The sequence below is a fragment of the Pogona vitticeps genome, chromosome 3 (assembly GCF_051106095.1).
Source record: "Pogona vitticeps strain Pit_001003342236 chromosome 3, PviZW2.1, whole genome shotgun sequence".
NCBI lineage: Eukaryota > Metazoa > Chordata > Lepidosauria > Squamata > Agamidae > Pogona > Pogona vitticeps.
In genome coordinates this window covers 49,058,602-49,083,618 of record NC_135785.1, presented here as the reverse complement: position 1 = coordinate 49,083,618, position 25,017 = coordinate 49,058,602, and the positions used below count along the sequence as shown (strand labels likewise).

Sequence of the window (25,017 nt, the reverse complement as noted above, 5' to 3'; positions counted from 1 at the left end):
GGGAGAAAGTCCAGTATAAGTTGTAGTCACCTGAAGAGAGGAAGCCTGGACATGCAAGAGCGTGGCAGGTTCAACAGTTAGTACTGAAGTCAAGGCTGAAGATTGGGAGTGTTTTGCTACCATAGGTGGTTGCACTGAAGGATGTTGAGGGGCATGCCTCCTCTTGCTGGAAGGCTTCTGTAGGTTTGGTACCACAGGAGGGAGTGTGGGATTATCCGCAGAAGAGGATTGATCGTATTCTTGTGGCCGTAGACGTTAACAAAGAGGGGACTGTGAGTCCAAGGAGCCAGAATGATAGTAGTATGAGTACCGAGGGCGCTTTGGCTCGATATAGAGATTGGTATGAAGCTGCCAGTAACGGCATGAGTGATGTCAGTATCACTCGGATGGTAGCTCATAGTATGTTGGAAGCTCGTACACTCGTTTAGGATGGCGGTATCCAGTTAAGGAAGCATGCGATGCCAACAACCCCATAGACACTGGAGGTTGTGGAAGGTCTGCACTGGATGGACACGTTTCTGGTGTATGGTGTGTCTTCTGAGATCGTTTATGTGGGAGCTGCAGATCAGCTAAAACAGATGCTAAATCTGACTGACACACAGAACAGAGCAACCCGAGGGGCTCAAATGGTCCAATTGTGGTAGTATTGTCACCTCAGCCGAGGTGTTAGCCCATGGTGAAGACTGGACTAAAAGAGGTGAAGGTATATATTCGTCGTCATCCACCAAAATGGAATCAAGACAGTCAGTCAGTTCATCCTGGAGCGGGATTGAGGACATAGACTTATCAGTTGTGTGTGTAGAGGATACTTGTTTAGGAGGTTGAAGCTCGGTAGAAGATTTGACTTCTTGGGCTTAGAATGTTCCGATGTCGAGAAGAGCTTTGGTATCAGTGTCGATTTTGATCCTGAGGATTTAGACTTAGAAATTGATTTAGATTTAAGCGTTCGAGAATTTGTACGGACATCAGGCAAAGCAGAGCGAACCTGGGAAGGCTGCGTAGATTCCATGGCCAGTACAGGACAAAGGGAGCATTCCCAGAAAAAAGACCTGAGATATTGCCAGAATTTTAAGAACCTGCTTTGTGAGATTTTTACAGAAGTGGCACAAGGCAGGTTGATGGGATTCTCTGAGGCAAGAGAGACAAGAATTGTGTCTGTCTGAGGGACCTTGTTGGGGTACAAAGTGCACAGTTTGAACAGCCCTGTAGGGGCCATAAAATGGCGAAGGGAAAAGGAAGGGAAGGGGAGGGGGTGGTTGGAAGAGGGAATATAGAATCAAAAGTCTCTCACTTATTTCCTTCTGTTTTTCTTTTAATGTAGAAGAGAAGATATGTGCAAACCGAGAGCTCATTGAGAGAAGAAATATCATCAGCAGCAAAAGGGAATTGAGGCAATCGCCAGGATGGGCGGACCACATGTACTAGGGGATGGTCCTGGCGAACACGTGATAAGCTGTAGAATATTCCAGAAAACTCTGCGCAAGCGCAAATTAAACCCTATAGTGTGCACTCACAGAGACCATGAAGAAGCAGCTATTGTTTTCCAACTTAAAGTCTGCAAATGAAAATGCTTTACAGTGATGAAAGGCAACTGACTGGCTGTAGGCTAGAGGTAATTGTTAGATTGCTTACAATCCACATATGTCTTTGCTTACAAAAGTCTCTTTCCAGCCTCAGTTGATTTGCAAGTAGGAGAAAAGCAGGGATGTTCCCTACATATAACTTCAACACATCCTTCATTCCCAGAACAAGAAATGACAGGCATTTTCTTCTGCACTCAATATCTATGAATACACTAAAGAACACAGACAGGAGTGAAGAGATGAACTGAAATTCCAAGTACTGCGTTGTATCAAAGCAATTTTAATTCCTAAATAAACTATTACACTCTATAGGCTGGCATGCTTTCAGTGTTGCTTGAAAAACTACTTAATTTTCAGTTGGCTTGTCTAATTTATATGTTAATAATCTTATGTGAATATTTTGGATATATATTCTCCCAAACAGTATATCAAACTTCAGACACATCCCAAACTGTCTAATTACCTTCTTTACCGGGCACTTTGGCTGATGGGACATCCTCTGTTTGGTTCTCTTTATAATTATTTTTTTCTATTACTTCTGAAATACAATCTCCTCTTCTTTCAAGCAGGCTTGCTGGCAATGACTCTTGTGCCTGGGGTTTTGGTGGAGTGCCTGACCTGGTGGATGGTGAAGATTCTTTCACTGTTTCTTCTGTTACTTCTGAAATGATGGATAATTTTACTTAACTGATCTGGGAAGGGGAATCAGTATGTAAGGAATAAGCCAGAGAAACTCTTCTTACCTGCAGCTGTTTGCTCTGCTTTAACCCCTTCCTTCATATGAATCTTATCTGCTTCTTTGGCTTCTTCATTGTGATTTCCTTCTGAATCAGAGTCAGCTGCCCCCTCTTCTACAGGGCGGAAATCCATTTCCTGTTCCTCAGGAATTGGCTCCTTCTGAACCTTCTAAGGAGAAAAACACACACATTAAACCTTATAGTTTTAGTTATATATAATACACATCACATTATGTAAATTCCACAGAAAGTTTCTCACTTTTAAAGACAGGAATGCTCCAGATGAGTCAAAAGTGCCCATTTCCTCTTCAGCATCTTCTAAGCACCATTCAGGAAGGCTATCTCTATCATCATCCATACTACCACTGCCACATCTCACTCTTCGGTAACCCCGTTCATCATCCCGGTCTCGGAAATCAAATTCAAACCTTCGTCGTCGCTCCATGTGTTCTCTCCAGCCTGCAGAACGAGGGCCGTCTAAGGGGGCGGGAAAGTAACTTTACAAAAGAGTTCCAAAGGGCAAGAACTTGTTTGGAAGGAGAAAGGGACAGAAAAAAAACAGGATAGGGAAAAGAGAGGACAAAGTGACAGAACTTCAGAAAGCCACTACAGCTTGTGGTCTACCTTGACACAGGCATTTATAAGATACTGTAACCACTGTTCTTCTTCGGGATATGTCTCCTTTAAATCTATTATGTCCTGGACTCAGGTTATTAATGTAAAGAACATCAAGCAAATAGATGTACAAGGACTGAAACATTCTGAATTAATGTCATAGCATGAAGAACCACTAAACCTCATAAGCAGATCATTCACAAGGGACAGTCTTTGCTAGCAAGATTGGACTGTCAAAAAATAATTTTTATTAATCATACTAAAAAAGAAATGCGTTAATAACAGGCACATAAGATGTGTAGCTTGATTTCTCATACAAAGTTGAAACTGCTGAGCAAGAGGCTTTTGAGAAACTGTTACAAAAATGAGGAAAATGTTAAAAAGAAGAATTTGACCCAAAATTAACTCAAAGCACAAGATATACTGTCTAATCCAGTTTTGCAACCCAAAGCGTTTTCTGGAGGATAGTGGGCCACCTTACATGTGTTGCAGACCTTGTTAAATAATTTATTCCTTGACATTTCAGAGCCAGATATTAAAGTTAGGAGGTATGTGTATGTATGAGAAGCAGGCCCTCTGGGGGACAGAGAAGTCTCTACTTCTTGAAAAAGGAAGACTTTACCCCATAAAAAATGTGTTTTGATGAAAATGTGGTAGTAAGTCACAGGTTATCTGACTATTATAAAAGGAGGCTGTGGCTAAAAAGGGCTGGGAACCACTGGTCACAAGGGCTTTCCAGACTGTGAACTTGTCAGAAACTGGGAAAAGAGGAACTAAATAAGTGCCTGAAGTTCAGTGTTACTTTAGAAACAAAAAACAGGCAAGATATACAATGTGTCTGTTTTCTGTATGTCTTTTCCCAAATTGAATCTGAAGGGCACTGTGCCATTTTTGATCAGATTTTAAATAAGTTACTGTTGGTTTTTGAAAACAGCTCTGTTTGAGACTTATGATGATTGATTTAATATTTTAAAGATTAATTCATTTCTGACAGTACTATAAAGCACTATGAAGTCCAGCAAGTCCAAACATCAATTATCCAAATCCTCTTCTGCACAGCTTGCCATTCCTATCTGTCAGGTAATTTACAATCTCCTTTTTCTGGGAGCTGAAGTATGATCTGTAAACTATATTTACTAATTTGGGTTCTTGAGTCTACCCTTGTATTACATGTCACCATGATGAGGCAGCTTGCTAACATATGAATTCTGACAAAGGATCTGTAAGGGACTACATTATACTGTACTGAGGTTTTTCTAAATGGCTCTGCAAGTGCAATTAAACTTGCAAGAGGATGAAACAGGAAGACTTTTAAGGTAGTGATTGCTAGTGCTGATACATCTCCCAAATGAAGCACAGAGTTTCCAGGAAAACTGATGCATACCATTTTGGAATATTTAATGTCATAAACTTCAAATGTAGCTTGGTGTAAGATAATGTAAGACATTGTTAACTTGGTTTTACCAGTTACAGGCTGTAATTTGCCGCCCTGATATAAGTGGCTGCTGGAATTATACACATGGGATGCTGGTACATATCAGCACACATCATAGTAACTGAATGCAAGACAACATAAAGGTAAAGGAAAAGGTTCCCCTTGACAATTTTTGTCCAGTCGTGTTCGACTCTAGGAGGCGGTGCTCATCCCTGTTTCCAAGTCAGAGAGCCAGCGTTTGTCCGAAGACAATCTTCTGTGGTCACATGGCCAGTGCAACTTAGACACGGAACGCTGTTACCTTCCCACCGAGGTGTTCCCTATTTATCTACTCACAATTGCATGCTTTCGAACAGCTAGGTTGGCGGGAGCTGGGACAAGCGATAGGCGCTCACTCCATCACGTGGATTCGATCTTACAGCTGAAGATCTACAGACCTTACAGCACAGAGGCTTCTGCGGTTTAACCCGCAGCGCCACCATGTCTCTTGCAAGACAACATAGGGCATCTTTATTTTGTCCGAAACGCACAGAGAACAGTAGTTTGATCAATCAATAAGAGACTGAAGCTACCATAACTTCCACTCTGATCATGTATATTTAGCGAGCACTTTTTGTATTTTTAATGCGCTAAACAATTCTGTTACTTTCCACTTGTAGCAACTGAAACAAACGGTTGCTGTAACTTATTTTTCTAATGCTGGAAATGTATTATCTTTTTGTTCAGACTTGTGAAGAATCTTTTTTGTAGCTCAGATAGGCTGAGCTACACGTTAAACATTGCACACAGAGAAAAATGACAACATTCCACTGTGTGCCTGTAAATTCTTAAACATAGTTATTCTTTTATATTTAACAGAGGCATTTTAAGGTGAAATAGTAACAGGCATATCAAAGTATAACCTGCTCACTGATTTAGAAAAGTTGGGAGTTTCTTCACCACAAAATTTTAGGCAAAGATTCTTCTAAACTAGGTGAGAAATCTTCTTCGTCCTATTACAGTCCACCAGAACAAATGTAAAGCCTGTAGCCTTCCATAAGACATAGGAAGAAGTCTTATATGGGTGAGGCCATTAGAGCGCTAGCCCAATACTAGCTCAGTATTCCTGACAATGATTTACAGTTTCAGCCATTAAATTTTCTAGGGTTTCTGGCATGAAATTTTCCAGTCCTACCAACAGCTACCAAGGTTTGAGCCTGGGACCTTCTGCATTTAAATCATTTGCTATACCACTGAGCTCTGGTTTTTCTCCTAGTTACAATTTCCATAATCTCTGATCCTGTGTCATGCTGGCTGGAAGGAGGGGCTGTAGAAGCTCAACAAGATCTAAAAAGCCCCATATTCTCCAACCCTGATACACAAACCAGCTACTGTATTTCTATTCTTGTATGAAATCAATGATTGTCACTTCATTATAGTTGTTAGGGAGATCTAAGTGAGCCACAAAGCTCCCCGAGTGACCTTGGGCCACTCATTCTCTCTTTCACTGTCCCCTGCCTCTGAGGGTTATTTTGAAGATAGGATGAGGAAGAGAAGATTTATGTACACCACCACAACTTCAATAAGGGGAAACTGAAACATAAATGTAGCTAACTAAGATGCAAAAGGACAGGAGAGTGTGAAATCATCCTGCTTGCCAGGTGATCTTGAGTCAGTCATCACCTTTCACAATGACTAATCTTCCTCATATAGCTGATATGGATATAAAATGGAATGGGTAATTCTTGTAACCTTAACCCTTGAACTCCCTCTTAAGGGAAAGTCAGGATATAAACGTAAGAAGGGTGGGTTTTTTTTAAATAACAATGGGTGAAATCCAGGAGTAAATTGCAGCTGGAGTAAGCCCACTGAATCTAGCTATGGGAGTCACATATGTGTTGACTTGTCAAAACCTCAATGATTCAATGGGCCTACTCTAGTTGTGACTTATTACTGGATGCCAGACACTGACTGGTCCTAAATTTACTTTAAATGTTCCACAGCATAGAAAGGAAACAGCAGTTTTAGATCTAAGTGTACACAAAGCTCAACTGTTTGTCTAATTAACGGAAGGAATTTTGGTTAAAAAGAGAACACTGCTTTTGGAAAACAAAGAATATTTTGCTGGTCTCACAGATATCTAGAATCAGTAACATAACCACAGATTCTACATACAACTAACTCTTTCAAATAAGTGAGTTGAAAATAATGGAGATTAAAGCTGCATTATCACTATGTTCTGAAACAGTAGTCTGTAAATTATAGAGAACTACAAGGATGCCTTCAGTATTCTACATAATGCAGCAGAAAGTTGAAACAATATTTTAGCCTCAGGACTTATCATATTGACAGGATTACTTTTTAGTTCTTCTTTATGCTAAATAAAATACTGTTAAAGGGACTGAAATTACCCATGCCCTAAGTAAAATCCTCACATCTGATCATCATGAGGTGCTGATTCAGTTATTTCAATACTGTCTAGCTTAGACACACTGCTGCTTTATTGTGCATTTATCAGTTATGTCTGACGTCAGAAAGGCACACAATGCAGCATTCTCTACCACAAACATTTATTTCCACTTCTATTCAAGTAAAAGAAAGCATCTGACGATTCCTCAACCTCAGGATATAGGGTAATTCATACAAGAAATGAAATTTGAAAACATTTGTAGGAAAGAATCAGAGAAGGTAAGACAAGCTCTTGCATTGACTATTCTGGCAAAATAGTTGTTAAGAAAAAAATGCTTCTTTAAAAAACTGTAAGTGATTATATCCAACATTAAGCAGCCTCAGATATCTTTTAAAGAATGTTTCCTTCCAGATTTTGTTTACTCACTGCTGTTTTTGTTTTAAATAAGACTTTTGTTTTAAATAAGTGGTTCCCCTTGTTGTATTTCCTCTCACCTGGACTATGAGGTCGCCACCTTTCACCATCCCGTCGTGAACCAGCCAGTCGCCAACCTCCATCATCTTCTTCACCATTTTGTTCTTCTCTGAAGATGCGCCAGTTCTCGCTCTCAGAGCGTATAAACTCATGCTTCCTTCCTGCTGTTGCCGTTCCAGCATCTTCAAAGTTTGGTCTTGCTGCAAAAAAAATTAAGTGCATAAGTGATGAGTATTTTTATCATCATGGACATTTGGAATATAATTTAGAAGCGTGTAATATAAATCAGTGAAGGTAAAGATACAAGAATAAAAGACCAAATATAGTATTTCTTTGCCTTCCCTCCCAATGCTAAGGTTATTATCTTTAAACTATTCTCAAGATTTTTGTGAAGTAAAAATCAGATTTGCAATTTTGATCTTTGAGAAGGCAGTTTAGTGAAGAAACTACAACACAGCTGTAACCATTTAAAAATGTCAAAAGTTCACTCTGTAACAAGTGATGGAAAAGCATCTGCAAAGTTTGTTTGAATAAACAGCAAGATGCCACCTGATGTTCAACGAGATTGCTTTACCATAGTTCAGCGGTATCAAGACACTATTCCTGTCCCTGCAGTTTACAATGGCATAACTATTTTGTTGTTTTTTGTTTGGGAGGTGTTTTTAAGCACTAGATAATCCAGCACAGTAAGAAAAAGTTCTTGTCGGCGTAAAAAATTCTATAAAGTATAATTCAACATCATGTTCTATTGATCCTCAAAAAATCAAAACTTAGCACAAAGCATCTTTAAAATTACTGGGTCAACAACAATTATCCAGCAAGAACCAGTTCCAGATAACTAACATTACAACATCTACTCTTATCTGCAGAGTACTGTATTTCAAACAGTAACACAGAAGATGAGGAATCAAGGAAATAGTAATTCATGATGGTGCTTTGAATAATTATAGCAGCCTGAGAACAGATGAGGAAGATGTAACATTTTCCAGGATCTTCTTTGTTTATGGACAGCAGTATGCTGCATTGAAATGTATTCACCATAGAGTTGGAAACACTATAATCTACAATTCTGGCATTTTGACTTTCTCCAAAGTATCACTCAGAGAAGTCTGAGGTTGTACTAGAGGAATGCTTCAGTGTCTTTCTATTCAACCATCATTTCATAAGGCAGAATAAATTTGAGATGGAAAGCCATGGAAACATATTTAAGGTCGCAGTCTTAAGCCCACTTACTAGGGTGAAAGTCCCACTGAACTCAGTTGCACTGGCTTCTGAATAAAGACACAAATAACCAGGCTGTGTGGCTCTTAAATGTGGGACAATACAGATGTATTCATCAAGAGACAGCAACAAATATAAAAGCTCCTGTTGACTGTAAAGTGGAGGAAGAATTGTTTTGAAACTGAACTAAAAGAACCAAGAAATTACCTTCTGAAGTTACTAACATGCAGGAAGCAAACAGTGGCTTGACCGACACTACTTCACATTAAGGAACACACATTTCCCAAATTCTAACATTAGGTAAATATGAATGTAGTTTATAAACCTGGCACATGCATTTTACTGAGTTTAAATTACTTGGCACAGTGGTTAGTGTTTGGCCATGGTTTCCCAGGATGAAAAGAAAAAAGAAAAAGATCTGTGGCTTTGCCTGAAACTAATTGACTGGACTTCCTGAGGAGAAGGAGCAGTGAAAGGGCACCTGCATTCCATGTCTGACCCGAAGCCAGCAATGGTGTTTATGGAAAACTTCAGATACAACAAAGACATCCAGCCAACAAAGTCTACAGCTATGTAATTTGAAGTTTTAAAAGGGACTAACTTCAAAGTACTGAAGTGGTGTTCTGGAATACAATCTTTTGAAAACTTGTTTATTGAGGGTATTTTTACTAGAATAGCAAATAACAATGTCAATAATGTTACTAGAAGATAGACAAACACCCATACTGTTCTACTGTATACTAAAGAAATTTCCTTCCAGTATCTGTCTCACATTGGGACAATACATGGCAAGAACTCTGGATTTTCAAGATCCCCAATGCACTTTTCACTGTTGCAGTTGCACGTCTTTTAAAATTTAAACATTTATGTGACTAAATTCCCTGAAGGAAAAGACAGTCTTAGATACTCTAGTGTAGGGGCTTTCTTCACTAGGAAAAAAGCTCATTATGCACTAATAAATGCAATGCACTTTAAGAAACTGTAACTCTAATTGCTGAGAGTTGCCCAGACTAAATGTTATCATACTTTTGTTGACTCTTCTCCCTATACTCGTAAAAGCTTTCCCACACAGCATTCAGGTAGGTGAGGAAGAGTCATTATAGTGAACACCAAGTTTTCACAACTGTATCCATGCAACTCAATTGTCATACCTGATATCCAAACATTCTCATACAAACATGTGAAGTATTTAATGGTTAATATTTTCCAAATGTTCTAGTCTGCTCTGTAATTTTGCAAATGCCATTAAATGGAATGGTTATGGAAGGAAATCTTTGTATTTGCATTAGGGTATTATGGTTTACTTCCTCAGTTTAAGATTTAAATATGTTTTTGTGACAGCTCAAATAGGTAGGTACATGCTCAGCCTTCTATGACAAAGTTTTCGTTTTAAGACTAATTTAAAAATATAGGTATAAAGTTATCAGATATATGCTGCCTGCAATAAACAAAGAAGTGCTACAGGGGAACTAAAATATATTGCAGCCTCTTACAATTGCTTCAGTGAGGAGTGTCCCCATGGCCATGAAGGTCACAGTCATGTTTCACTTTTACCGTGCTGTGCCTCAACATGTATTAAAATGTTCTTTACTAATGAAATGAAGAATTAATGTTTTGTATTTTGTGGGGGGCTTTAAAAGGAAAAACATGAGAGAGATTTCAGTTTCTAAGTAGCATTATATTGGTCTACATTAATAATTTTCACAGCAGGTCTTCAGTAGTTTTACTGCAAACAATCACAGTCTTTGTTTCTCAGATCCTCTTAGGTCTGACGTTCGATCAAAGTCCTCACATCCCCAGCTAACTAAGGAAAAATGTGAAATGCTGAACTGCATTACAAAGCTGCCCTCACAGATCATGCAAGTGGTTTTGGAAGGTGGACATTATGCACCTTGTTTCAGTTCTCGTCTTTACTATTCAGATTTTGAACTAAAAAATTAATTCTACAGTGCATAAATTATGAAAAGTACAAATTTACTCACTGCATATTCATAGCTTAATTTGGTCATACCCAAATGCTCCATCCAGCAAGAATTACCCAATACATAACATTATGATCTCCAATTTAAATCTTGCAAGCAATGATCAACAAGCCAGGACAAGCAAAATAAAGAATTCTGGCCCATTACAGCTAAAAGTCTTCTAACTTCATTTGCACACTACTCATAACTATTTTGCAAATTTTACTTACTGTATATTATACTGATATCCCTTACATGTGATAGAGTTTGCAAATCCCAAGACACAAGTATGTTTTTTTTTCTGAAAGAAAAAAATGAAATAGAAAGATACCTTCACCTCAACATGCCTATATCTGCTTAGACTAGAGGATAATATTTTTGAAGTGTGAACTCTAAACAGCTACCACAAGAAAAGTTTAACAGAAAACGCTTCTAAGGAATTTCATTCCTTTGAACCACAAAGTAAGACCTTAAGTAAGATTATGCAAACCTAAAAACCCCTATCCTGATTAAGAGAAAAAATGCACCCCTTTCTCAAAGTAAGTTCTTGTAGATTTCTTCACAGCTGCTAGGGTATGTGTTGGGTAAAGAAAGCTCTAACAAATCAGCATTCTTTTCCACATGACCACAGCTAATTGGCCCCCCTGCAGATGAAATGACCAATCACATCAGCATCATACAAAAACCAACCCCCCCACATTATAAACTCTGGAATGAGACTGGTAAGCCCATTTTGAACAAACATCCATCAAAAGTGGATGTCAAAAGGGGTTTTCTTCCTTGCATTGGGATCACTGTATACAGATACATTTGGCACATTTACCATATCCAAGACTTATCTATATCCTTCTTCCCTCTCCCCATCAGAAAAGCTACAAAGACACTGGTAAGTACATTATGTTGACAGAAGATTCTATTTGCATTAATATTTCCTGTTCTGTGTTTTAAATTTTCAAATGCAAATATATGTTTTTGGAAGATTTTTGCAAAGTTTGCTTTGAAAAATATCTACTGCGGTGTAAAACTAAATATTGTGGAAACTTTTCCAAAGTAGTTTCCCCTAACACACACTTAATTGCCTAAAAAAACTTTCAAAAACAATTTTAAAAGCTGTATAATTTTACAATGTTGATATTTATATTGAACTTGGACTGTAATATAGCATGGCTGACATAAACTAAGAAAGTACCAATTGTTACTGCATTGTTGTGACTTCTCTCATTTTGTGCCATCACACTAGTATTCCAAAGGATTCTATTAGATTGACTTGGAAGATTTTTTTACTCCCAACAAAATATCCTTTTGCTTTGTTGGATACAAATTAAAAGCTGGAAACCTTCAATAAATGTAAACCCAATTATTTCTTAGTCATTCAGGAGCTCAGCTCCCCATTCATCCTACAGTGTAAATCCCAAACAATGTCAGTGGTTTAGAAGAACCTGATCTTCAACTACAGCACATTTCTCGTTCACACAAAGAAACTTTACTTCCTATACTTGGGAAGTATGTAGATGGAAGGAGACTAATGAACGTTAAGCAGAATCATCTTTCATGTACAGCAACAACATCTGAGGAATACCTTTAACACTCCAGGGGAGATAACCTTTACATTTCGGGGAAGGCACCTCTGGCATGCAAAGCTAACTGTCTCTGGCTGTAGATACCTGCAAGGTTTATAGAAGGCTAGAGCAATTTTGGTCAAAACTATCACGTTCCACAATGCTCCATTTCTGCAGGTATGGCATTATCTATCCTAAATATATTCACTGTACAACAGAATAATGAATCTTAAAATCAGATTGTTAATTAACTTTCTTGTGCCCAAACCAGTATGTCACGGTGCACACACACCATGGGAACTCCTATTCTTGAGCAAAGTTGCCTTCTAGACTGCTGCAAGTTCTATTCCACTTTAACTACTCTCATAATATGTTTATTCTACTAACAAAGCAAAACAAAACAGTAGATATGGAAGGCTGAAGCTAAAGAAAGCTTCAGCATTTATATTTTGTTAATGCAATTAAAATGCTTGCCATTTGTATTTTAAAATATAAGAATCAAAATTAAAGCACAAGCATCTTATTATTCAGAAAGTTTAAAAAACTTACCTGACATGCCACGGTGCCTCATTTATTCTACTTAGGTTTATCTACCTATCTCCTCCTTTTTTGCTAATCCTCTTTTAATCCACTCTTCAATCTCATCCTTAATTTTATTATAATTATCCTTTCTCCTTAAAAAAGGGCACAAGGCAGCAACATCTCAGCTCTGACAGCAGAAACAGTTCAAAACATAGCACCACACTATGCACATACACACATCCTCTCTCACACACACATCCCTCAGGTTTCAAAGACGTAGGATAGGCATGCAATCTGGGACAGACATTTCACATAAGGCTGCACAACTGCAGAAGCCAGCTAACACAAGTGGAAGAGAATGGATGGTAGTGGGAGTGCCTCTGGCTGCCTCCTTGTAGTAGCTGCTACTTACTTTAGGCAAACTGAAAAAAGTGTAAGGGAAAAGAACAAGCAGGAAAGAATGCTATAGTACGAAGGGTTCAGGTTGGTGCAATCAATCCATTACAAAGAAAAAGACTGAAGTAGAATAACTGATATCCATAAACGTCTGCAATGGAAGTCCATTCCAAGAAGTTTACATTAATACTGTAAGAACAGCTAGGGGAGAATAACCGGCAGATTCCACAGTAATTTTAGAATAATTTGCTTCAGCTCAACTAACAATAGTTTCTAAGGAAATAATTACTTTATTGATTATTATACAGCATACTTAATAATGTGACAGTTTGACATGAGTCTGTTTTCATGTGGTTCTAATACCGTGTTTTCCCGAAAATAAGACAGGGTCTTATATTAATTTTTGCTCCAAAAAACGCATGAGAGCTTGTTTTCAGGGGATGTTTTATTTTTCTCATGTACAACAATCTACATTTATTCAAATACAGTCATCACCTTCTGGTTGCTGCACAATGCTGCACAATGGCGGAGGGCAAGGTTTACTTAACTGGGGCTTATTTTGGGGGTAGGGCTTATATTATGAGCATCCTGAAAAATCCTACTAGGGCTTATTTTCAGGTTAGGGCTTATTTTCAGGAAAATAGAGTAAGTATCCTACAATAGGCATATAATATTCTGGCGGTCTTTTCAACTGACAATGTAATGGTAAAAGATTCTGTAAAGGAATTTTTAATCAACAGTGTATTTAAGGTATATTTGTTGGAAGCAACCTTCAACTTCATAGCAGCTCCACCTCTGAGAAGCCTTTGAATCCAACCTGAGATTACCAGGAAATTCTCCCAATCTGAACTTGTGATTCTGAATTATCTGAACGTGTTTGTGGAGTGGAAACAATGGATTAGTGTCTCTGCTTTTGATTTCTGGACTCTTCTCAGATTGGAGTACATACAGAGTTTCTGAAAATGTTTAGTTTAAAATTAGATTACCAATCTGCATGTGCACATATACCACAAGGCAGAGGCAACTTTTTTCATAATAATGATATGGAAAAGTGGACATTCAATTATTTCTCATTTTAAGCCTACTGAATAATCTTAGCAGCTCACTGGATAAACATTCAAAATGCAGGGACAAATGGTAAGTTTTCACAATGTTTGTGCTAAGAATCTGAACTAAGAGTAGTATAATTTATTGCTAAATGACCTGGAGTCTAGTGTGAACAGGGAGGGAACTAAGCTTGTGGATGAAATCAAGATATTTAGGATAATGAAAGCACAGTCAGACTACAATTAAATTTTCCAAAGGTAAAAGACATTAAATGTATATAAGTATAAATGTACACCAGGGGAAACAATCCCAATTATATATACCCTGATGGAAAACAAAATGCAGAATTACCATTTTGTTACCACTAAAAGCAAATTACCTTGAGGACTTTATGGCTAATTTGATGAAAATGGCAATGGTTTGGTAGAGACAAGAAATAAAATCTATCTAGGGATTATTAAGAAAGGCACTGAAAATAAAACGGTCAGTATTATGACAAAAGTGCATAAATTTATACTGCAGACATATTTGAAATATTATATGAGCTCCAATAATCCCCCCTAAAAATAATATCACCTAATGTAAAACAGAAAATGTCAATAAGAATTGAAAAGGGCTTGAGGCATCTTTGGGGCTCTTTCACTCATGAAAGACAAAACTGTACGACAGACAGCAATGTTTTGTCATGCTTCTTTTCCATAAGACAGGTTACTAGGAACCATAAGTAACTGTAGTTAAAACTAGAGATGGGCACCAACTGCCGGTTCAGCAGTTCATTTACTGCTGCAACAGGTGTTTGGCAGTCTGGTGCCCCAGCCCTGCTGGTGGGCATCCACTCGAGGCAGCATCCTGGCTTCCCTGCCCCACCTCCTTTGGGTGTTGCCTCTGAGTGGGCACCTGTTGGTGGGGGCAGAGCAACAAACCACTGAACACCAGTTGTGGTGATAAACAAACCAGCTAAACCGCCAAACCAGCAGTTTGCGCCCATCTCTAGAACTTAAAAAGCACCTGTATCTCTTGCTCCAATGTTTGCATAGGTATACTCATAGTACACATTTATGTCATTTGTTCCAAGTCTCCTATAAATTAACCCTGACTGCATTGAAAGAGCTATTGTGCTTGCTCATTCACCTTCCACTTACTTGGACATTCAATTCTAAAACAAGACGGGATTGAGATATAAGTTGCATAAGGTTGCTCTCAAGAATGTTATTGAACTTCCAGTTCTATGGGGCACTTATCACATACCTGCATATTTCTGACCAAATAAAAGAAATTAGTATTTCCCTTTTCCATCCTCAGAAGTTACTTAATTTACTGGAGCAATGTAAACTGTATTCTGCTTCATCCTGCCTGTCCTACATTCAGGGCCTGAAGGTGAATATTTGTACAAACACCTCACCAGGCTGTTACAGGAAATGGGATGAATTCTTTCCATCTAGGCCACTCCTTCCACGTGATTTTAGAGATTATGTTATGCCCAGTGATGATCTCTGGATACTTCTGAAGTGGATTAGACTCCACTTAGAACCCACAGTGCCTCTGTCACTAAGTGAGGAAGTACACACATAGTATCATTTTAGGATGATACACATTCATTTCAATATACATTTCCAATTTCTCGCTTCATTTTCTTCCATCAAAAGATATTTCACTATGACAGACCAAGTTATATTCAAAAAGTACTCTTTATAACTGACTAATTTCATGTGTAAAATATACAGTTACTTGCTATCACGTTGTTATGTGCCATCAAGTTGACTCTAATTTATGTCGATCCTATGAATGACATATCTGCCTAATGTCTTACTTTAACAGCCCTCCTCAGCTCTTGTAAACTCGAGCATGTGGCTTTCCTTTAGGGAATCAATCCATTTCTTTTTTGTACGCGTGTTTCTCGTTTCCTGCTGCCTAAACCTTACCCATTTTCTAGGGAACCTGCCTTTCTTATGATGTGCTGAAAGTATGACAACCCCAGTTTCATCATTTTTGACCCAGAAATAGTTCAGGCTTGATTTGTGCTAGGACCTACTTGTTTCTCTTTCTGGCAGTCCAGGGTTAGCTGAAAACTTTTCGTCCAGTGCTATATTTCAAATGAGTTAATTTTTTTCCTGTCAGCTTTCTTTACTGTCCAGCTTTCATACCCCTGCATAGTGATTGGGAATACAATAGTGTGCGTAATCTTGGCCTTAGTTCCTTCATGGTCTCAGTCTTCTTCTGATTTCTTGGCTGCTCACTCCCTCTGGATTGATGACTGAATCAAGATATACAAAACCTTTCACTATTTTAGTTTCTTCACTGTCAATCTTAAAGTTGTATAGTACTTCAACAGCAATGATCTTTTTCTTAATGCTTAACTATAGTCCTCCCTTAGTATTTTCTTCTTTCACTTTCATCAGAAGTCATTGCTGCTTTCTGCTAGTAAGATGGTGTCATCTGCACATCTTAAACTATTGACATTTTTTCTATAAATTTTCACTCCATCTGAATCCAGTCAGGCTTTCCATATGATCTGATCTGTATATGGATTAAACAGATAAGGGGATAAAATGCACCCTTGTCTGCCACCTTTGCCTATAGGAAAGTTTTCTATCTCTATATATTCTGTACTAACAGTAGCTTCTTGCCAATAACACAGGTTACATCAGGACAATCATTTCTTTCAGAAAAACCCATAGTTTCTCATGATCCACACAAAGGCTTTGCTGTAGTCTATAAAGCACAGAGTAATCTTCTTCTGAAATTCTTTGGTGCATTCCAGTAGCCAGCAGATATTTCTGATATGATCTCAAGTGCCTTTTCCTTTTTGGAATCCAGGTTTCACACTCAGGCATTTCTCCCTTCTAATATGGGAAAAACCTTTGTTGCAACACCTTGAGCATCAATGTAGCTTGAGCATCAGGCACATCTTCCTTGAAATAAGATAAAAGCTTTGTTGCAACACCTTGAGCATCATTTTGCTTGCATGAGAAATTAAGAGCAATGGTCCTATAGTTGCTGCATTTCTTGGCATCTCCTTTCCTGGGGAATGAAATGTGTACTGAACGTTTCCAGTCTGTGGACCAGTTTTGTTTTCAAAATTATTGGCATGTTCTTCTTAGGATTTTGACAAATTCAGTCTCTGTAGTTTGAAACAGTTCTACTGGTATTCCATTTACCCTCATCATTTATTGCCTCCTAGTGATTTCAGAGGAGTTTTCACTTCACTTTGTAGAACTGCAAGTTCTTCGTCATAGTCTTTCTCTTCAATGGATTCTGTCATACTTTTATCTCTTCTGTAAAGGCCTTCAGTATACTGTTTCCATCTTCTCTTTATTTTTTCCTGATCAGATACACATGGACATCACCATACAGTTAATACAGAAATTAATCAGACAATGTTTTTAGGATGCAATCCTTACTACATTTTGCATACAGCTAGCATAGTATAATGGCAAAGAAACTAAGCTGTAAAGCAGGGAGATCACAAATTCCACTCAGCATCAGCCGTCTATTTCCCTGTTTGCTATATAAGGACAATAATATTAACTAATAATATTGACCTCTTTCATAAGTTATTGTACATGAAGTATTCTAAGAAAATTAAATCACTACATAAGGCTAAGTATTACTACTACTACAGTATTCTTCATTGTCTCATCATATATATCAGTTGCCAATGGTCTTCTTCTCCTGTGTAACCAAGCACAGAATATATTTTTTTGTGGATCTTTCAATTTGTGGGACTTCAAGCAAGAATCTTTAACCATTATGTGTCAAAAGCAGCATGGCTGAAATGTTTTTGCTGAAATGAAGGGATTCTTTACATACAGTCTTTACAGGCTTGATATGACCTTCAAGCACCCCATAATGTTTTTTTCTTATAAAAATTGTGTGTGGGGTTTTTTAAATGAAAAAGCTCATGTGCACTTTCTCTAGTGTCTCAATTCTTAAATAATTGAAAATACAGCACAACCTGGGCATTACAATTCACAAGCAGTGAAGGTTAAATAATATACAGCACAACCTTCAACGTTTGTGAATTGAAATGCCCAGAGTACAGCAAATTCTCAGTTCTCTGCACGATATGTTCACCACTACATTTGTATAAAACTAAGGTTTTTACACCTAAGTATGCCCAACAATACAATTTTACAACCTTGTTATGAACAAAGCATTTTTTTGCTAAAGTAATAAAATAAGTTTTGGTTTGATATGCCAGTAAGCACTGCATGAATTTCAGTTTTTACCAAAATTCCCATTTTAAAAATACAGAACAAATAACATGTAGTTTCCATGTATTTTACTTCTCCAGATACATCCACTGTTGAGTGGAGGAGACTGTGTAGATGATACATGGGCCCCTTCCAACTCCAATATTCTCTGATTCTATGATCTAAGCAGTACTATGGTTAACTCCATTCCATACCAGCCTATATATTTCTTAGTATTTGTTAAGCTCGTTTTTATCAACATATTCATGCCTACAATAAGCATGTATCAGACTCCATTACGGAAGGATAGAGAAATGTAAGAGACATAAATAAATAACAATATCATAATATATATGTGTAACACAGAAAGTGGTGTGCATTACAATTATATACAGTCACTCAATTATACATAGTTGACCATGATTCACATTTCAATAGCTATAGAATAACACTCCCAAGTCTGAAAGCTGTAGGTCAGGATTAAACAGATTATATATGATCCATACTCAATGTAAGGATGCAATGCATAACTGATTGATTATGGCTAAGTATGTCTGGACTGATTGTACTGGGAAAATGTGAAAACCCTCACAAGATGTGCTAGATTTGAGTTACTTGTATCCTGTATGCCATAATTAACAATTTATATTTCTTGTGCAAACATGCTGTTGTATATGCAAACACAACACAACAAAGATACTTTCAATGTTACCAGCAGTTATTTAGTCAATTCAGTCTGGTGTCCTGTGACAATACCATTTAGCAATAAACTAATTCTGCCTATTGCATGTTACTCATTTCAGAGACTAGCAGACAGTGAGATACCATAGCTGGATATTCATTTTGGTTATTATGTGTCTACTTTTAAAGTTTTCTTGTGCAGTAAGACAACAGCTCATAAAAATAGGCTTGTTTTTCTTTTTGTGCCTGGAGATGCTGAAAACTTGCAGCTTCCTCAGGAACATAAGCTGCTCAAAAACCTGACTGCATTAGTAACAATAGTGTGTAATACAGCCCTCACTCAATTCAGTCTCGCTTTTGGCAAATGTGGTTTCGAACTGGACATTTTCTCCTCAGGACTTCCTTCAAGTTTATATAATTTCGTAATATTTTCCGTATTATTCTCTATCCCCTTTTTTAATGCAGCTTTACATCATCAGTGGCCTGAGTATGTTCAGCAGAAGAGGCTATATCCCAGGTACCACAATTCTAGACAATAAAAATATCATGGTTGGTAACAATAAAATATAGGTAGAAACCTCCACGTAAATTTATTGTGAGGAAAATTTCATGCAATAAATATGATGTGACAGTCTTGAGGTTGCCACTAAAGGAGTTATTTACCAAATAGCACTTACAGTATTAAAAATAGCTCTGATAAGAGGATTTTTTTCTTAAATATTAAACACATACCTGCTAAAGTAGAGAGCAAAACAATTTTCTGAATTATAGAAAATTCAGACTTGCAATACGCCTTGAATAATTTGGAACAAAACCATTAAATCCACATGGAAACCTGAGCAGTCAAAACATGAAAGTTTGGCTTACATTTATAAATCATATAGAGATCCTAAAAGTGATCGGACATCTAAGGATTTTTAAGGTAATCATTATTGTACCATGAAAGCAGAGTTAATTTTCTCAGAACTGCATGTCTTAAGACTCCCTTGGCTAACTGCAGGTGGCATCTGGTCCACTGCCAATGTGTCAGAATCTCTGATCATCATCTGAGCTGCAGATAAACAAGCATCCAACAGTTCTTTACTTTTCATTTTCAGAAGATGAGGACGGAAGTTATAGAAGGCAACAACACCAAACCTAGTGCTCCTCTTCTGGCCCAACGGTACCCAAGAATGGTCACTAAAGATGGGCACAGCACACTCCAGATGGATGGTGCCCAAGGAAAAGGTCTTGCATACCTAAAAGATGCTTGGGGAATCTTAATGGATATGCGTTGGAGATGGATGATGCTGGTATTTTCGGCTTCTTTTGTACTTCACTGGCTTGTGTTTGCCGTCCTCTGGTACCTACTAGCTGAAATGAATGGAGATCTGGAGATTGACCATGATTCTCCACCTGAAAACCACACAATTTGTGTAAAGTACATCACTAGCTTTACAGCTGCTTTTTCGTTTTCACTGGAGACACAACTTACTATTGGTTACGGCACGATGTTCCCAAGTGGAGACTGTCCAAGTGCAATTGCTCTACTTGCTATACAAATGGTCCTGGGTCTCATGCTGGAAGCATTCATCACAGGTAATTAGCTCTTATCTTGTAATAAAATCCTTGATATTTTATGAAACTAGAGCAGAAGAACAAGGACAGGGCTATACCACTGAGTATTCTGAAAAAACACACTTCTTTTAAAACCAGCCTGATAAGGATGTATTTCAGATTTTACTATATGAGAAGAAGGGACATGTTTCTAAAAATCTCACCGAGCAATACTGTGCAGGTGGATACAGATCTTTCCTGATTAGTGTTTTAATTCAAAACCACTTATCTACATAACTGCAATGTATGTGAACAGTTGCAAGTTTTACCTTTTCTTCAGCTATATCTTGTTAAAACTTAAGGTACAAACCTAACAGTTTTACAAGGACATCAGGTACAATTTCCTTTAATAAAAATTTTTCCCATAAGTATGCTTAAGACTGTAACCTGAGATACTGGTAAATATTGGAGAACTTTTTAACCCTGGGATGCTTTATTTACAATAATTTTTCAATAGGCTAATAAATGAAAAATGTTTACATCACTGTAAGTTTAAGAAATTATTTGCTATATAATAAAGATTTATTAAAGAGTAAATCTATGCAAAGGGGGCACAGCACATTACACTGAAAACCTCAGAGGAGAGACTACAGCTCTTGTTCTCTCCAATACAAATACAATGGCAAATATTAACTGTTGTTTCTAAAAGTGGCCATGAACATTTTTGTGGTATAAATCATGTAATGATTTAAACATCATAGGAGAAAGTAAGGGAGAAAGTACAAAATACTGATATTAACAATAGCAGTGTGATCCTAATGTGAAGACACCTTCTTAACCATTATCAATTTCTATCTACTAAGCAGATCACTACAAAATACTTATATACATTATCAATATTTATATTCTCTTTTTATTTAGGTGCATTTGTAGCAAAAATTGCTCGTCCAAAGAATCGAGCTCTCTCCATCCGATTCACTTACTCTGCAGTAGTGACACACAGAGAAGGAAAACCATACCTAATGTTCCAAGTGGCCAATACTCGTCCAAGCCCACTCACTAGTGTTCGAATTTCTGCAGTTCTTTATGAAGAACGAGATAATGGACAGCTTTACCAAACTAGTGTGGATTTCCATCTCGACAGCATCACTTCAGAAGAGTGCCCTTTCTTTATTTTTCCCTTAACCTATTACCATTCTATAACTCCATCAAGCCCTTTAGCAATTCTCCTGCAAAGGGAGGCACACCATCATTTTGAACTAGTAGTCTTCCTTTCAGCCACACAAGAGGGCACAGGAGAAACATGCCAAAGGAGGACATCCTATCTTCCATCTGAGATTATATTACATCACCACTTTGCCTCTATGTTGGTTCGAGGTGCCAAAGGGGAATATCAGATAAAGATGGAGAATTTTGACAAGACTATCCCAGAACTTCCAGCAGTGGACTCCAAAAGTTCAAAGAGGACTGATATGGAGATACGCATTAATGGACAGCACATTGACAACTTCCAGATTTGTGAGACCCGTCTGACTGAATAGACTGAATGTGATGCCAGATTTTTTTATTTAAAAAAAGGATTAGACAATCACGTCTTCACTTTCCTCCCCATTTTCTTGTGCTCTTTTTGTACTCTACCTTTGACTTTAGAACAGTGTGCAGAACAAAGAGCAAAGGATCTACACAATTGGAGGAAACGCTGGATTAACTGCACAAAAACTGAGTCAGGGACAAGAAACACTGCACAGATTCTGGGAAAACAGAAGTGCTACCTGCTGAATTCACCAGACTATGATTAAAACTGCACTGACCCTGAAAAAAAGATCCAGACAGCTTGTCAAAAATCTAACTACATGACACAAGGGTAAATACTGTGACAAAATGGACATAGATATAGTAAGTTAACTTAACTAAAAAGAATCTTCTTCTGAAAAGCCGAAGATCTCTCAAATTCCTTGAATCAGCCCTCTCTTGTTATTTGGTTACAAGAGAATATGCTGATGTCTAAACATATTAAGAAGAATGTTGCTAGTATTTTCTGTGGCAGTGAAACTGCAATCCTGCTGTGCTTGTTTATTAAGGAAAATCACAAGCATTTGCTGAAGCTCTTTGTTCCAGCAGCTAAGAACAAGTACAACATCCTTAGGCAGTTTTATGTTGAAAGTAAATTACAAGAATCTTGACATGTAGTAAAGACTCTTTCTACATTGGGACTATTTTCACACTTAAAACATGCAATAAACCTAGCAGACATGAGGACTCCAACTATTTGCATTCACAATTCTCCTATCAAGAATAATCAACACCTCATGTATCTGTCTCGTAGCAAACCGAAGCCTGAATAGTCCTGTCATCAGAAATATTCATTGCTTCCTATATCTAATCCAGTTCTTTTCCAACATATATGCTCTGTCCATACAATAGAGTTAAATATTTGACTTTTTTAAAATAACTGTACAAACATGAAATATAATTATGAGAATTTGAACATAAGGCGCTATACCAACCATGAATCATAATTATTACCAGAACTACTGGTGGTTGTTTGTTTTTGATTAAACTGAACAGTTTGCAAATGGTCCACCTAAAGGGCCACTTTTACGGTTTCTAAACATTTTTTCGGCTAGACAGATATTAGTAACTACACTGTACTCAAAAGCAAGAAAAACTACAGAGCATCATGAAAACTACTAAATATTTTTTACGTTAAAAGATAATTAACAGGCTCTTCCCAGAAAACATGGCACAGGTATCACTATGCTCACTTTCAAATGGCCATTTAGTTAGTGGCTTCTTGTGAAGAGCCTGATATCTAGTTCTTGAACATGGATAAAGATATTTATATGTATATACTAGTGTTGCTGTTGAGATTTGTTATCAAATCATAGAGTATTTTCTAAGAAACCATCTCTCACTTTTCTAAATCTATGAAATGGTTTTGAAGCCAACAGTAAAGATTTTGATATTGTGGTAAACTGAGAACATGACAGGGCTCTGGTCAACCAGCTGGTCACAATGGTACCAGCTGCCAACTCATAGCTGCTACAACATCTTAAGGCAACTAAAAAAAAAATCCCAGTATTTTATTAATGTTACTAATACTGATGTTCTGTGTAAGCAACTACTAGATTAGTCAGCACATACTAAGATTAAAGGAAGTAACTTTTGCAACAGAAGTGAGCAAGGAATCATGACAACCTGTGTGGTAGAAAATGTTTATTTCTGGAACATAGGTATGCCATAGCACTAGACCCTTATGTTCTCTTACAGGGATTTGAAATTATTTATTCCCTTGTCTGTGCTGAAGCTTTAATCTTTTCATTCACAGTGTACTGTACATGGCTTAGCCCAATGCAGAGACCGAATAGCTTTATCAATCACCACCCTGAATTAATATACATTAAAATGTATGTGTACTCACTTTATTCTTTGTCCATCATGGTCAATTTAAAGATTTTACTGCCTTATCAGCCTCTAAACGTAGAGACTTTAACCTATAGAGCCTACTTCTCAAATTCCAAGCAATCCAGAATATTTCTTTAAATTTTAGTGGAAGCTCCCACTTTTTAACATATGCAATGGATACAACAAAACTAGTACAACATTTCACTCAGGAACTGAATAGTACAGCCAGGAGATGACCTGCATTCACATATTCCTGTAAGCCTAAAACTGTATATGCAGTATAATCAGAAAAGCTGTATTGCTGCGTTTGTCTTTTCAGATCAAGTTATCAATTTGCAGGATCTAACTGTACTAGTAATTCCACAGAAGCATGTCTATAAAGGTCCAGAAGCAGTAAGAAATCACATGCTTTAAAGCGCATTACATGTTGCAAGGACAAACGGCTTAGTCAGATAACATCAGCACTAAGGTCTGTGCTAGAAATAGTCCAACAGTAAGAAGCTGTTCCAGCCAATTTCAATACAAAATGCGAATGTTTTAACACTAACACTAACGTTATTATCATTAACTGTGTTCGTTTCATTTCTAGTGCATGCATTGCAGAGCACTTCAAACAGTACCTTATACTCTGGAAAGGGTCAATATAACTCAGAGTGAACTTGATGAGACATCATTATTTACTCAGTTCACTATTGTTACTTAAGGAACAAGACTTCAAAAACAATTCTTACATGATGCAATCATTAGGTATTTTTGTAGGGATGTGGAAAGTGCTGGTTCAAATCCCAGCTTAGCTTTAAAGCTTCACTGGGCAGCCACAACACTTGGCTTTAGATACTGTATTATGATTTTGTAAAATAACCTACTTTAAAAGATTGTCAGGAAAAAATGAGAAAACAAACTTTAAAGCATGTTTCTACATTGAAGTGTATTATTCAAAAGATTCAAATTTATTAACTCTGAAGTATATGGCATGACTGCACCCGGGTGCTGTAGTAGATAAAAGTGTGAGATGAAGACTGACGAAACTTGAGTTCATATATCCCTATTTGGAAATTCACTGGAGAGTGGCAATGCTAAAATACTCCTTAAAAATCACACATACTATGAAAATTGATTAGGGCCACCGCAAGTCAGATGGGACTTGGCAGCATATAACACAAGGTATGAACATGTCTATGCTGAAATACACCAAGCAACATAGAAGGCACAAGAAGTAGATGAACAAAACAGCAGCAAAAATAAATAAGTTGGATGCTTTAA

The 25,017-nt window shown here is 37.4% G+C and overlaps 2 protein-coding genes across 9 annotated transcripts in view; one reads left to right on the top strand and one right to left on the bottom strand.

Moving 5' to 3' along the window:
* GIGYF2 (GRB10 interacting GYF protein 2) overlaps window positions 1–25,017 on the bottom strand; it is a 138,016-nt gene that overhangs the window by 53,775 nt on the left and 59,224 nt on the right. For 2 of the 4 annotated variants that reach the window (XM_020787358.3, XM_020787360.3), the window contains exons 8-11: window positions 7,254–7,433; window positions 2,580–2,797; window positions 2,327–2,489; window positions 2,047–2,244 (exon numbers count right to left, since the gene is read on the bottom strand). In XM_020787358.3, the coding sequence (XP_020643017.3) occupies window positions 2,047–2,244; window positions 2,327–2,489; window positions 2,580–2,797; window positions 7,254–7,433 (759 nt within the window). The remainder of the gene's footprint in view (window positions 1–2,046; window positions 2,245–2,326; window positions 2,490–2,579; window positions 2,798–7,253; window positions 7,434–25,017) is intronic. The other 2 variants (XM_020787359.3, XM_078389361.1) reach the window with 1 other exon arrangement.
* KCNJ13 (potassium inwardly rectifying channel subfamily J member 13) lies at window positions 7,863–25,000 on the top strand. Of its 5 annotated transcripts, none has more exons than XM_020787361.3 (4): window positions 11,145–11,301; window positions 19,279–19,330; window positions 19,911–20,391; window positions 21,271–25,000. In XM_020787361.3, the coding sequence occupies exons 3-4, from the start codon at window positions 19,914–19,916 to the stop codon at window positions 21,888–21,890; spliced, it is 1,098 nt and encodes a 365-aa protein (XP_020643020.1). In that variant the 5' UTR covers window positions 11,145–11,301; window positions 19,279–19,330; window positions 19,911–19,913; the 3' UTR covers window positions 21,891–25,000. The 5 variants fall into 5 exon arrangements, with proteins under 5 accessions (XP_020643023.2, XP_020643021.2, XP_020643020.1 ...); XM_078389373.1 differs by having other exon boundaries at window positions 11,146–11,301; window positions 19,914–20,391; XM_020787364.3 differs by lacking the exon at window positions 19,279–19,330 and having other exon boundaries at window positions 7,863–11,301; window positions 19,914–20,391.